The sequence below is a fragment of the Colias philodice genome, chromosome 1 (assembly GCF_061535455.1).
Source record: "Colias philodice isolate Cphi_HAF_F1 chromosome 1, ilColPhil1 Martin Lab GWU primary, whole genome shotgun sequence".
In the NCBI taxonomy this organism is placed as follows: Eukaryota; Metazoa; Arthropoda; class Insecta; order Lepidoptera; family Pieridae; genus Colias; species Colias philodice.
This window is the reverse complement of record NC_143086.1, coordinates 12,334,544-12,350,327: the sequence shown is the minus strand read 5'-3', so window position 1 is coordinate 12,350,327 and position 15,784 is coordinate 12,334,544. Positions and strand designations below refer to the sequence as shown.

At 33.3% G+C, this 15,784-nt stretch overlaps 1 protein-coding gene across 1 annotated transcript in view; it reads right to left on the bottom strand.

Annotated features, from left to right (window-relative positions):
• Positions 1-15,784, bottom strand: part of LOC149491397 (discoidin domain-containing receptor 2-like) — a 42,223-nt gene that overhangs the window by 25,160 nt on the left and 1,279 nt on the right. The window contains exon 2 of the mRNA XM_089700742.1: positions 749-1,030. Coding sequence (XP_089556868.1) covers positions 749-1,030 — 282 coding nt within the window. The remainder of the gene's footprint in view (positions 1-748; positions 1,031-15,784) is intronic.

Here is a 15,784-nt window from a genome sequence, read left to right as displayed (position 1 = left end):
TTACTCTACATAAATACATATACTACTTATATGGCTCATATTACTGTAATTTATATGATCTGCTTCTGATCTACTTGAAAGATATGATTCAAGATTTTGTTTTGACAGTATTTTTAATAACTTAACTTGATTTTAACTTATTCCCATGTTAATTAATGGAGGATATTAATAATAAAATATCCTGAAACTTGTCTTCAATTAGCCTGTCTAGACTAGAGTGTAATAGTTCGCTTGATAAAACAATTTTCTGCTGGGCGATGATCGACCTCTCCATTTATTCTATGGACACTTCATTTAGCTACAAGTCGTAAGATTAATAATTATCGTCCATCTCAATTACGGCAGATCATTTTAAAAGCTTATTACGTCCAGTATGTAGATCGATAAATGATGCTTCAGAGATGAGTTGTTATATGGTTGTTATTAACTTTCATAGAAAAATAAAAGAGGTTCATTAATTATACACTTTTTACTATATTTAACTAAGATATCAGTTACATACAACGCTTCTTCTACAAGTTTATACTAACGTACTTACTTCTTTATCTTTAATGAGCGAAGCGGTGAGACTTCGCGAACATATTATGAGATCAAACTTTTACCAATCACGTTTCAGATTTACGTAACACATCAGGAACTTATTTTCATATTTTACTCAAAATAGCTATTGAGTTACGTCCCCTATAAGCTAGAGAAGATGGTAGATGATAGGTGGATAAAAAATAATAGTAATATAAACTGCACTTACTATGGTCGAAAAGCCGGGGATCGACAGTAGTAGTCGTCGTAGTCGGTGTGGTATGTTCATCCTCTTCCTCAGGTTCAAGGGTAGTAGTGGTGGTGGTAGTGCGGCGTTTCTTGCGGCCCTGCCGGCGCGGCGGGCCCGTGGTGCGCACGGGGCGGTCGTGCCGCTCCTGTGCGCGGCCAACCACAGCTGTGCCGCTGTCCGAGCCGGGCTCAGCGAGAGCGATCGCCACCAGTGATACGGCGACCAGCCGAATCACTAGTGGCGCTAAACGCCACATCTTCCCTGTGGACAGAAGATAAGTGTCAATGAATTTTATAATTACCTAAGAACTGTTTAGTAGTCTGTAGTTTAAGGCGTTATAGTGTGGTTATAGTATTCAGTTCTGATTATAATATACAGCCCTAGCCAACTGTGTTCGTAAAATTATTTTACCCGAAACTATATTGTTGTAGAGTAGCTTTTTGACTAGCTTTTTCATCAATTAATTATAAAGAAAAACTAACTTATAAACTACCCCAAGTAGAGATTTGTATTAGAAATCATACAGTTTTTTGAGTCAAGGTAAAATAAATACGTGTCGCGTAAAGAAGTGTAACACTATTAACCACATTTACATTTGTCTCTTCGTACCTTTTGTGTTATATGACGTGGAAATGTAAAAGTTTCCAGTTGTTATGTTTAATACCAAGCTAGGTGTAGTTGTCAATGAGCAAGCACCGTATTGTTCTTTTTGCTGCAACCATGTTCTCAACAAATCGTATATAATAGGCCGGCCTTGTTTTATTACAGTTTTTAATAGCAATGATGTGGGTGTTGTATTTTCTGTTATTTTATCGTAAAAATGGGACAGTATGTTACATTTACCTTTAACTGCCTACGTAATCGGCTTACTAAGAAGGAGAAAAAATGTATAATGGATCCTTTATTATATTCAAATAACATAAGTTAAATAGGCTGTATTTGCATTTCTATAAAACGTCAAACAGTCTGAAAACGCGTTTCAAACATCACATTCCAAAATCCACTGCGAGATGAATTTCAAATAGGTATTTAAAGATTCAAAGTGGCACAATAATGTATCATGAACACAGAGGAACTGTCAAAGTTTTGTTAAGCACAACTACGCGTAGAGGTTATAACTGTCAAAGTTATTATTACTCGCCCGGTTTCCATTACGGCCGCTCTGATACATTTCCGACTTTATACAGTGCTGTAATAAATTTATTTGGCAGTATCGATAGTTGGGCAAATCAGATACGAGTGTAGCGAATTAGTTTACGTCGTGATAAATGTCAATAAAACTGAGTTATATGTGGATGCTTTTATTGTTCGGGTGGTCAATTATGCGAATTTAAATGAAGTGTCCAAACGATGTTAGAAGTGTATATTTGTCAATGAGATATTATGCTAATAAGCAATTTTTTTAAAGATATTTCGCAATTGTTTTCTATAAATTTTAGTAGATATCTATATCTAGTTATCATCTATCTATCTACTTGTTTGAAGAAAAGATAAAAAAACAACATCAAGACTGAAAACTTCTTGTTTTTTAAAGTGTCAATATTACTTTTCAATTATTAACCAAGACGATAATTGCCTCTCCACTTTTCATCTAGAAAAAGCGTAATACAAAAATACTGTTAAAACAGTTACCTTGGTCCGCAGCCACAAGGCTTTTAGTCCTCATCCCTTGAGAAATCTATGAATTTATTTAAGATCTTCTAAATGCCAGTGTCAATTTTAATTTGGAATTTCCATTTACAAATTAGAAGTTCCATTTCATAGAGATTGTTTTTTGACTACGCTATTTCGAGTATCGAGAATTATCAGTACGAAAATAATATCAATAATTTAGTTTATAGATATTGTAGGTGGATATTATCTGAAGGCATCTTAACATTTGTAGTAATAAAAGTGAAGTCCCATGTCCCCAAGTGGGGTAAGGGGCAGATGCATTCACTGATCGATTTTCTTTAGGGACAAGTATGTGATCAGCCTTGTGTCCTACCAGACCAAGACATTTTTTTTCTTCGTCTCCACCGGGAACCGAACCCCTCGGTGCTACCCTCACGCGTCAACCACTGTACCAAGGAGGCGGTCGCTTGTAGTAATAGCATTTCGTATAAATTTTGAAGATGGAAGACAGTCATCAAGTCTGATATCATTATAAATTCAATAGACCGAATGCTAGAACGGCGCTATAAACTGCGGGGTTAGGAGACTCCAGGCTTTATGATCTACTCCTCTACTACTTGGCTTTATAATATGACTAGGTTTCCGCCCGCGACTTCGCCCGCGCAGTCAAAGAAAAACCCGCATAGTTCCCGTTCCCGTGGGATTTCCGGGATTGCATCATTTTCCCGGGATAAAAAGTAGCCTATGTCCTTTCTCGGGTATCAAAATATCTCCATACCAAATTTCATGAAAATTGGTTCAGTAGTTTAGGCGTGATTGAGTAACAGACAGACAGACAGAGTTACTTTCGCATTTATAATATTAAGTATGGATTATTGTTATTATTACGAGCAGTAAGACGATTTCCGACGAAATCGCCAGTTCCAAATTAGTGTTGACGATTAATGTCTTCACATTATTCGTGATTTTGATTGGATTATGTATAAAGGAACATAATGTACAGGTTCTATAGATCCGACTTTTAGGCGTAGCTCAATTTAACTGAATATAATATGACAGAGGCTTTGTTGTCTAGAATAAACATCGAATAAAGGTAAGAAATACATTTAATCTGCTCAGGATTTATCAGTTTTACTTTGGACAGGTCGAGTATTGAACATCAAAGAAGAATGTTTAGTGTAATGAAAACTCGATATCTAGAGAGTGGTTGCGGCCGGCCCGTGTCAAACAATTTGGGAACGATTGACGTTTCTCTTCTCAAAATAATTCCTTCAAAACTTTGTCTATAACACAAAAATGCTTTTAGATAAATTACCTGCTGGGCATGATAAACTTTCGAACCCAACTTAAACTTCTGGGCTACATTTGAAGTACGTTAATAGGAATCGATATTAAATGCTGAGTATGTTATGATAGTGATAGGCGAATATGCTTTTAGGATAGGTAATAAATTTATATTATGCTGAATTTCACATTGGCTTTTAGTCTAAGCCGGTGTTTAAGACTATCACACAATATTAAGCACAGAGTGGACGAGAAATAATATTTAATGATATATTAAATATGTCTTATATATTGGTTTATATTAACCTATACCTTAAATATAAGTTACGTGAACAAAATTAATAATAATCAAAGCATACTGTATTTGCCAAGTCTATCTGAGGCATTGATCTGAGGTATTTAATGACCACATAAAGAGCTGGATTTTATTAATTATATTTACTTTCTTGAACTACTACTATTACTAGAACTTTATTGACATCGAGAAAACTTTTCTATCATATTGGTCATGAAATATTAAATCATGAAATAAAGATAAAAATATTATAAAAAATAAGGAATATTTCTCATTCATGCGCCAAAATGTGGATCTTTTTAAGTAATTTAAATCAATTAAAGGTGTAAAAATGTTTTAGAGTATTGTACATAAAACATTTTTGCGAACCTACTTAATTCTGAGGTGCTTTTGATCCAATTTTTCATAGAGTTACGACTATGTTAGAAAATAAACATTTTATTAGAATATATTTATTTAAAATGCTCGCGTCGCGTCACTGAGCGACTTTATTAAGTCCTCATCCTATACTAATCTATTCTGGGAAAAATTCAACAATCTTAAAATCTTCTTCTTTAGATCTTGAGCTATAAATAGTAGATACCTTACTATATTTTATTAACGTGGTTATATAAGAATTATATAAAATTATAGCAAACACCAAGCTAAAATAGCAATTCATAAATTATGAGATCAGTAAGTAGCTAACCCTAATTAGAGAACTTTAATGTTTCGTTTTTTAATTTAACACTAAAATTTTTCAGCAAACGCTTACACTTAAACCTTAATGTGAATTTACTGAAAAATTAGAATGCATTTAAGCAATTTAAAAGTGATATGTAGTTATTCGATTCGATAACAGATATATGAGAGCTAGAACATTGATTTTATAACAATAAATCAAAGGTAATCTTTTACCTACATGCAAAGTTTAGTGGAGCAGATAAATGGAATGCCTAGTTCAGGCTCTCGGAATGAGTTACCAGCTTTTGTAGGAAATATGGCTTGTATGTAGTTGCATTATTGGTATTTCAGTTATGGATACATGGAATTTATTTTGTATTGAAAAATCACGGTGAGAGGTGTGAATGTGGGGCTTCTATAAGCCTTTGAACGGACGTAATCTGCTTTTGTAGTAGCAGGAAATGTTTCAAAAGCTCTTTTTCGATAAATATCCATATTGTTTTTAGTAACATTGTTTGAATTTACCTAACACTTCTTTATTAAAAACTTCTAAATTATGATCCAACAATTTATGATTGCCTTAAAATTTTGAAGTTCCATTAAACCCTCATCGACAGAGCAGTTTCCTAATCCATCTAATTATTATTTATAAAGTTGTCGCAAAAAATGCATTGCAGTTGAATATTTAAGCCCGAGGCATCAGGTGAAGCAGCTGTTCCAGATACACTCGTAGGAAACTTTTAGCGCCTCTACGCTACCCCTTTCAATTTATGACACCGCCGTGCATTTGAATAACCTTACCATAAAAATAGGCGTTTTGCGGCCAAGAACTTTAGCAATAAAATGCAAATGGTGACGTTGGTGACGCCTCCGCGTTACGACGCGGGTAACCTAGACGTGGCCACTACTAGTGTTTTATTATTTATTTGTTTACATTTTAAAATAATTGAAAAAGTTTAATTATTGGTCCTTTTGTATACAGTTAATTTTATATTATGTAAGTACATAAACTAAACAAAATATGTAACAATATTAGGTACAGATTATACAATGTATCCAGAAAATAACCATTATACAATCAAGCCAATTTCTAAGGACAACTTCTCTCTAAAGCAGGAAGAGTGGAACGCAGGAAGTAATAAAGTTAATAACAATATTAATAACCACCGTGACCTGGCAATATCATCAAAAACTGTTTCATCCAAAATATATTAAAAACCTGAAGCTGGAATTTACTCAAGCTCGTAAAAATGGAGAATTTTAATTTTGAACATGAGCGTGCTGCGAGCTTTTGCAATAAAAGTTTTTATATATAACTATATGTTTATGTACTGTTCCGGGGTAATTTAAAACAGTATTATTGTTATTATGGTTGTGCCTCAAGCGTATGATGCTGCTAACGTTTTTGAGATTATGTACGAGTAGGAGAAGAAAACAAAATGAATTTACAATTTCAAACATTTCAATTAATATAACACACTGTTTGGTGGTTATATAGTCAAAAGTGAAAAATACACGTAGAAAACAATATAATTAACAATAAAGTATTAATTTTGGTCAAACATCTGTTATTTATAAACTATTAGTAAAAGCAAATCATAGCTACTCCTACTTTAGAATTTATTCTCGTGACACGATAGTTTAATCTAAAGAAGTAGGTGTTAGAAGTAAGTAGTTATCAAGCTCTCTTATCCAAATAATTAGGAATGGTACAGATGCATTGTACATCTGTTCCATTGATCGATTTTTCTCATCAACTTTTTCCCTACTTATAACCCACTTTTTGCTTTTTTCGAGCATTCTCTGTAGATAAATAATAACTTACAGCACGTCATTATATCCTAGATCATTATACCCGGAGATGACGAACAACTTTTTTATAACTTTCCTATTAAAATTTGTTGTTAGAGTACGTTAGTTTTTATGAAGTCCTGTTAGTATTTGTGGGGTTGTTAACAGCTGTTTTTCACAACTGATTGATTTTCTTTATGGGTAAGTAAGCGAGAATTTAGAGGTGTTAACGCTCGAATGCGGTACCGCTTGTCAAACGATAAACTGTTGTTTTTAGGTAAAAAATATAAACCATACATACTAAACTATACTGACAGAACTATAGAAATTTATGTTTATCACAGATTAATAAATTTATATTTAGTTCCAGTAGTAGTGATCGATCCTACACTCAAGCGCAGAAATCATCATCCTGGCTTATGCAGTCCCGGGGAGCACAAACTCGAAATTTGACACAGATAACGTTGATTTCTACACGCCCTCTCCCGCCCTAAAGTTTACCGTATTCACTTACGCGAAATTTCGTCGTTTTTAATTTGAGATTGTTAGAATTACCTGAGGCCGGTTCCATTGTAGACTGGGTTCAATGCGCCCCCCTGCGGGACCGAAAAATTGTTCAAGGTACTTTCCACCTCAATGAAACTGGGGTAATTAACTGAAGGGGGACTTCAAAAGCTGATCTGCCATTTAATATGAGGAAAATTAATTTAGATAGACTTTGTTTTCATTTTAGGTGCCTTTGTTGGATGATGTTTAATATGGATAAATGCCTTTGTAACTAATTAATGTTTAATCATTTTAGAACGTTTGTTTTCATGTGTGGCGTACGCGTGGAACATTTAGTTGCGAAGCACGGTTTATTCTATAAGAGAGATTATAACAGCTAAATATTTTAAGAGTAAAGTCGTCATCCTTATGAAGAAAGACAAACAATATCAAACTCTTTGGAAATTAATTTTGGAATCTTTAGACTGTTTTAATCACTTAAAGTTAACGTCACATAACCTTCATAAATAAGTAACAGAATAACTTAATGAAAATCAAATACGGGTTGGAAATGAACTTTGTAATAATTACTTATCTATAGGGTGAATTTATTTAATTCTTGAATAAACTGACTGAGATTGGACTAGTGAAGCCAAAAAGGCAATGTCCAACAGTCGTTCTCAAATGTTTGTGAATCGAAAGCAAATATTACCTGGAGCAGTGCACACATTTCATGTTTTACAGGATGTATCAGCTGTTCTTTTGCACACATTGATCTTTCTTTTAATTGCAGTTAGACGCCGTAAAAAGACCAATCGAGAAAGCTTTTTCCATCTTTCCAGTGGATAAAAATAAATAGACATCAAAGTAAACGTACATTGGTAAAATTGAGTTAATCGAAAAAATCTTAAAATAGTGCTTTAGCAGAACATTAAGTAAAAAGTAAGTAAAAAATATTTATTCAAAAATCAAGCATACAATCTCGTTGAGCTTATGGCAATAAGGCTGTTAACACAGTAAATAGAGTATACATTATTAAAAGTTATTTAAATTAAGTCCTGTAAGTGAACCCTGAATAAACTGCTTCTGTAATAAAATATTAAATGAAAGGAAAAATAGTGAAAAACTATAACAGATATGTCGAATCACATATCCATTATAATATATAAATGAATGCAAATCCGCCCTGTGTTACACATCGTATTTTTATTTTATAAAGGCACCCACCCTATGATGTCGTAATAAGATTTCAAAAGCTGACTGACAGTATCAATGTTTCTCTGTTCGAACGATCCAATATTTATTATTAAATGTGATTGTATATTCCGTTTGTGATACTATTCGACTTTTGTATACAATAAAATATTTAAGTTAAAAAACATTTTTGTACACATTTATTATTGAAGTTGAAAGTTCGAAGGACGAAAGGTCGTATTTTTGTTGTGTGTGTACAGTTTTACGTGAATATGAAAATGTAATAATAAACCCCATAAACATATGATTAAAAAACATTGTCTGAAATGACTGAATGAATTTAAATTAATATCTGTTTTAAAATCAATAATATAAGAGCCCACGACGGCCAGACTTTCCTTTCTTTCGGAATGTTGAAAGTTTCTCTGTATATGTCTCCGATACAGATAAGAACGACTAGCGATTATCAAGTCTGGGTTGTGGTTACTTTGGCAGGAAACAGGTAGTAAGGGTGTATAAAATTGTACCTAACTTTCATTATAGTTTAAAAGCTAAATTTTATATATGTTACTTGGGGACCTATAAAAAGACATTACCTTAAGAGCCAGACAGTTTTCATGGTTCTTACATCTAGCCAGACACATTTAAAAAATAACTAACATATCATCAAATTCACATAACTACCTAAAAGCGTAACAAATATGAAATAACCCACTAAAAACATTAGTTAACTATAATTATTAAAAAAATAAAAGTATAATATATAAGTAATAAAGTTATTACTTATCTTTTACTTAGACTTATGTTGATGGAATTTCACGTATCCCGATGATTTTTTTATTGTGTCATCGAGATACGTGAAATTTCATCAACATAAACCCCCGTAAAAGATAAGTAATAACTTTATTACTTATATATTATACTTTTATTTTTTTTAATAATTATAGTTAACTAATGTTTTAGTGGGTTATTTCATATTTGTTACGCTTTTAGGTAGTTATGTGAATTTGATGATATGTTAGTTATTTTTTAAATGTGTCTGGCTAGATGTAAGAACCATGAAAACTGTCTGGCTCTTAAGGTAATGTCTTTTTATAGGTCCCCAAGTAACATATATAAAATTTAGCTTTTAAACTATAATGAAAGTTAGGTACTATTTTATACACCTTCACTACCTGTTTCCTGCCAAAGTAACCACAACCCAAACTTGATAGTCGCTGGTCGTTCTTATCTGTATAGGAGACATATACAGAGAAACTTTCAACTTTCCGAAAGAAAGGAAAGTCTGGCCGTCGTGGGCTCTTGATCTACAAGGCGGACCTTTTACTTCGAATTGGATTCACTCCTGTGCTGCCCGAACTTTTCAATGGTGTTTGTCAAACAAGTCCAAAAAGGACCGTGTAGGTAATTAGGGTCTATTGACACAACTTTTCTTTGCGGTCTTAAACACAGAATGACAATTAGTATTTACATAAATACGTGGACACGTAATTAAAATTAGCACCCTGTTTATATTTGCACAACCTACGAGCTGACAAAGCTTGTAATTGGTTAAGTACACACTTTATTTACATAAAGCCATTTGAAATAACTAATAAGTGTGTTATGTAATAATGCTTATAATTAGATAAAAAACTTCTAACTATTTACCATAATGTAAGTCCATTTCAAAAAGTACTTCGTTATATCTCAAAGTCCGATGAGTTGGAGTTTAATATTTTCAACATGTCAAAAATTCATAGTGGAATTTGCCATTGTTATCTATTATTTAACTTCAAATTGTATCCAAATAACAGTTTAATAAAGCAAACAGCGAAATATTCCTCGTTGAATATTATTGGATGGATAAATCGTTTTGTTATTCAGTAAAATAGGAATCATTCCCCGGCAAATTATACTGCCTTCTATTTTAGTCCTGACGGTATTCGAGCACGCAAAGTTTGCAAACTATGGTCGTCTTCAAGAATGTCAGCTGAAAACTATAAAAGTCGGAGCCCTATTATAGTGCTCCGCTACGATATTCATGAGCTGTTCGAAATGTAAAACGTCAATTCTACGTCGAATCCTTAAGAATTATTCTCGGAATTGGATCGTGGTTTCGGAATTTTACAACGAACTCACCCAGAGTGAGGTAACCTAATTTTATGGTACGTCGTCGGAATGGCATTGCTTTAACGTGTCGTGATGCCTCGCGAAACCGATTAGATTCGATCGAACATAGAAAATTGTATGTTACCCGTCTGAGAATCTGTTACGGTAATCATTCGGTAATATGCCCCGTCAAATTATCAAAACCACGCCGGAGAATTTAATATTATGCGAGACGTCTAATATACCGGAGTATTAATTAATATTCCACGGTATTATAGTGGTGATCGTAGAAATTTGTTAAAAAAATATTTATGTAAAACTAGGTGAAATATGTATATATTATACTGCCTTCTATTTTAGTCCTGACGGTCCTGACTGTCCGTATTATGTAAGTGGCTTCATACCAACATTTTATCTCGTGTTAGTGTAACATTTTCTTTATAAAATATCACGTGTTTTATTGCAATGAAAAGATGTTTAATAAGATGGTTCACGCGACACGTTTGTTTGAAAATGAATTTTGAACCGGAGCGTATGAAAGGTGATAATAGCATGCTAGCGAGTATATGGTTAAGTTACAGAGGCGAAAGGTTTTCCTTATTTTCCTGCAGTCTCCCTATTTTTCTTGACGGCATCCACATGGGACGCGCCCGTACATGGTTTTTAACTTACCTAACATTCTGAACTGCAGGTGTGTCGGCGTTTTAATGCAGTCTTCGAGTTTTAAAATGGGTATCGTGAACTATCGCCTCTTTTACTGCATTTTCATTTAATAATAAGTGAAATGGCAAAATCATATTTCTCGTTGTTTAGAAACTATAAATATATACATCACTGAAATCTGTTTAACGTATGTGGAAGCTTTTAGTGAAAACATATACAGTAACAGATTATCTTGAAGATGCGAAGGCTTGGAAATGAATTGCTCTACTTCACTCCAAATACTTGCTATATTGTTTCGCACTGTTGTGTTTTGCTTTGTTATATGATCATATACCTATATATAATTATAAACCATGGTAATTCACGTTCAATTGTTTCAGTCATTAAAGCTCGTTTAAATTAATAGGATGGGTTTAAATGATATTATTTTACCAATACTTTCTGATTAAACTGAAACAAATTTTCGAGCAAATTTTTGTGAAGCTATTGGGCCATATTATATTACAACTAGTGGTCCGCCCCGGCTTCGCCCGTGGTACATATGAAAAATAGATGTTGGCCGATTCTCAGACTTACCCGATATGCACAGAAAATTTCATGAGAATCGGTCCACCCGTTTCGGAGGAGTATGCAGACTAACATTGTGACACGAGAATTTTATATATAAGAAGAAGATTTAGTGGTAGCAATAATTTAGTAATAAATAAGTAATTATAAAGGGTACTTAAGTGATAGTAAAATTTATTTTGACGAAAAAATACCTATTGAAAAAGATGTGAATATATGAAACTAATAGAAATGTCACGTAGGTTTCAATTACCTGCTAATTATTACGCAGCTCACTGAAAACAAAAATTATTTTAAACCAACGTACAAAAATTTTTACTCCATGTCCTAGTGCACAAGAGGGTAAGATCGGAGAAATAAAATCAACATTGCACAAAAAGGAAATTTCCCTGAATGCTCCTCGCAATGCATCGATTCACTAAACACGTTTTACACAATCGTTTTAAATTGAGAGGAAGCGACAAAAACTGTTCCCTTGTAATTTTAGAGTCCACAGCACACAGGCTATGAGTGTATCCAAAAAGTAAAGCAAACATCTAAGCTGTTGTGCTATTAACTTTGGTAAGGTTAAACTTTTCACATTAGTGCTATTTATCGGAGTGCCAAAAATACCTTATCGCTCGATGATTTCTGGTAATATAAATTCTTGGTGCAGTAGTTAAAGACACACATTAATGCCTGATAAATAAACGTGATGCTTACAGTTCTGTTAAAATTGTAAATTCGATTTGATCATTCAATAATTTGATATCCATTTCAGTATCATGTTTCTGTATTTTTCACAAAAAAAATTGATAACAGCAAATATTATCTATTATTGACAGTCGTGTTATTTCTCGCCGGAAATGTTTCGACTCTTCCGGGGAGTGTTTTGAGACTGTTGTAGAAACGCTGTGCAATATAAATTTGTGAAGTAAAAATCACTAAAGTACCTATCATAATTAATTATATTTATTCTTTCTTAGAAACTTCTTTGTGTTAGTCAGACTGCGTTACATGGAATAATCAATCATCATCATCATCAATACATATAATAAAATCGTAGAAAAGGGATGTCTGTACAATGAAAATATAAAAAAAAAACTTAGCAGGTGTTATTATTAAATCGATCCTGAACCCAAAACTGTAGTTAAAAATTTTTTTGTCTGTTTGTCTGTTTGTCTGTTTGTCTGTATGTTCGTGCACGCTAATCTCAGAAACGGCTTATCCGATTTAGATGCGGTTTTCACTAATATATTGTGGTAAGCTTCACTTAACATTTAGTGTTTATTTCATGTCAATCGGTTCATAAATAAAAAAGTTATGACCATTTAAGTAATCACGGCGAACATTTGCTAAGGCATTCTATTACATGAATAACTTACATGAATAACTTTATTACGTAAATTATACGCTAAAGTTATTCCTTGACATGTCCAGATGATCATATCGAAAGTACCGTGGGGTGGGGGGGGGGGGGGGTTTGAGCTGAGGGGGTAGTATCAAAGGACCTTTATTTCGATTTTTGCTCATAAGTCTAAAACCTGCACAAATAGCATTATGGTTACTTCTAGGTAAATTTTCTACATAAAATGTCTTTTAAATTATGTCGTAGGTATTATATTTTTAACCCCCAACGCAAAAAGAGGGGTGTTACGTCCGCTATGTGTGTTTGCGTGTCCGTCTGTGCAACCGTAGCTCGCTAACGGGTAAAACGAATTAGATGCGTTTTTTTTTTGTTACATTAGTTGTTCTTAGGTATAGTGTATCAAAATCGGTTCATCCATTTATTATATATAGGGGTAAAAGTGGGAATGGAAAAAATGAATGTTGTCAGTTATACCCAAGTGATATAGGTATCAAATGAAAATAGACGACCTGTCAGAAACAATTAGTCAAATTTTATCAAAATCGGTTCATCCATTTATTTTATACAGGGTGTCCCACTGTTGGTATACTAAGCTCAAAGGAGGTTATAGTTTTGCATACGCTGAGTACGTAAAAAATAATTAAAAAATTCCAGACGCATTTTTTTTTCAAATAGATGAATTCTTAAAACTCTATGTGTACACCCATAACAAGCGAGCCGCCCAACTTTGCCACCAGCACGTGAGCTATCGTTTAAGATTATGTTTTCATAGATAAAATGCTCATATTAGAGAAGCGGTATATGCCGGCTGCGCGAAGCTAGAGAAGAAAACATGGATTTTCAGGAAAAATTTAGCAAAAAATTTTGGACGTAATTTTTTTTTAAGTATTTTTTACGTGATCAGTGTATGCAAAACTACAAGTTCCTTCGCGCTTAGTATACCAATAGCGGGACACCCTGTATAGGGGTAAAAGTAGGAATAAATAAATGAATTTTATCAAATATCTAAGTGACGTATCTAATGAAAGACATGACGTGTAAAGTACAATAAGACATATTTTATCAAAATTGGTTCATCCATTTATTGGATATAGGTATAAAAGTGGGAATAAAAAAATGAATTTTGTCAAATTGGGTATATTTGACAGTGGCATATCAAATGAAAGGGCATGACATGACGTGAGAAGTATAATGAGGCATCTAGGTATTTAATCAAAATCGGTTCATCCATTTATTGGATTATAGCGGTAAAAGTGGGAATGAATAATCGAATGTGGTCAAATAATATACTCAAGCGGCATATCATATCAATTGACGTCTGAATTACAATTAGTCATGTTTTATCAAAATCGGTTCATCTGTTTATTACATATTATAGGGCACCTTAGGGGTGATATAGTGGGGATAAATAATCCAAATGGAGCACCAAACGAAAGGATATGACGTGTACATATAGGTACAATTAGACATGGTTTACATCAAAATCGGTTCTGCCATTTACTAGGGGTGAAAGGGAAAAGTTGAAAGTCTGTGAAAGTAGAAGGATATGGGAGCGGGAGGATAGCCATACCCTGGAAATTTTGAACTCTTTTGTACCTAAGTTTTTTTAGCTCAGTTTAGTAATAAATTTTACTAACAGTTATTTTGTGTTATTATTTATTTTCTTTCTTAACTGTAAAATAATCTGTAAGTACTTATAATTTAGTTGTTTATGGTAGTACGTGTTTCAAGACGTGTTTACTCAATAATTGTGTGTTAATTAGTAACTACTATGCAGTCACTATTCCACGCGGACGAAGTCGCGGGCACAGCTATCATCATCAATCATCATCATCATCATCAATATCAATATCAATCAATATCAATATCAATATATATAATAAAATCGTAGAAAAGTGATGTCTGTACAATGAAAATATAAAAAAAAACTTAGCAGGTGTTATTATTAAATCGATCCTGAACCCAAAACTGTAGTTAAAAAATTTTTTGTCTGTTTGTCTGTTTGTCTGTATGTTCGTGCACGCTAATCTCAGAAACGGCTTATCCGATTTAGATGCGGTTTTCACTAATATATTGTGGTAAGCTTCACTTAACATTTAGTGTTTATTTCATGTCAATCGGTTCATAAATAAAAAAGTTATGACCATTTAAGTAATCACGGCGAACATTTGCTAAGGCATTCTATACATGAATAACTTTATTACGTAAATTATACGCTAAAGTTATTCCTTGACATGTCCAGATGATCATATCGAAAGTACCGTGGGGTGGGGGGGGGGGTTGAGCTGAGGGGGTAGTATCAAAGGACCTTTATTTCGATTTTTGCTCATAAGTCTAAAACCTGCACAAATAGCATTATGGTTACTTCTAGGTAAATTTTCTACATAAAATGTCTTTTAAATTATGTCGTAGGTATTATATTTTTAACCCCCAACGCAAAAAGAGGGGTGTTACGTCCGCTATGTGTGTTTGCGTGTCCGTCTGTGCAACCGTAGCTCGCTAACGGGTAAAACGAATTAGATGCGTTTTTTTTGTTACATTAGTTGTTCTTAGGTATAGTGTATCAAAATCGGTTCATCCATTTATTATATATAGGGGTAAAAGTGGGAATGGAAAAAATGAATGTTGTCAGTTATACCCAAGTGATATAGGTATCAAATGAAAATAGACGACCTGTCAGAAACAATTAGTCAAATTTTATCAAAATCGGTTCATCCATTTATTTTATAGGGGTAAAAGTAGGAATAAATAAATGAATTTTATCAAATATCTAAGTGACGTATCTAATGAAAGACATGACGTGTAAAGTACAATAAGACATATTTTATCAAAATTGGTTCATCCATTTATTGGATATAGGTGTAAAAGTGGGAATAAAAAAATGAATTTTGTCAAATTGGGTATATTTGACAGTGGCATATCAAATGAAAGGGCATGACATGACGTGAGAAGTATAATGAGGCATCTAGGTATTTAATCAAAATCGGTTCATCCATTTATTGGATTATAGCGGTAAAAG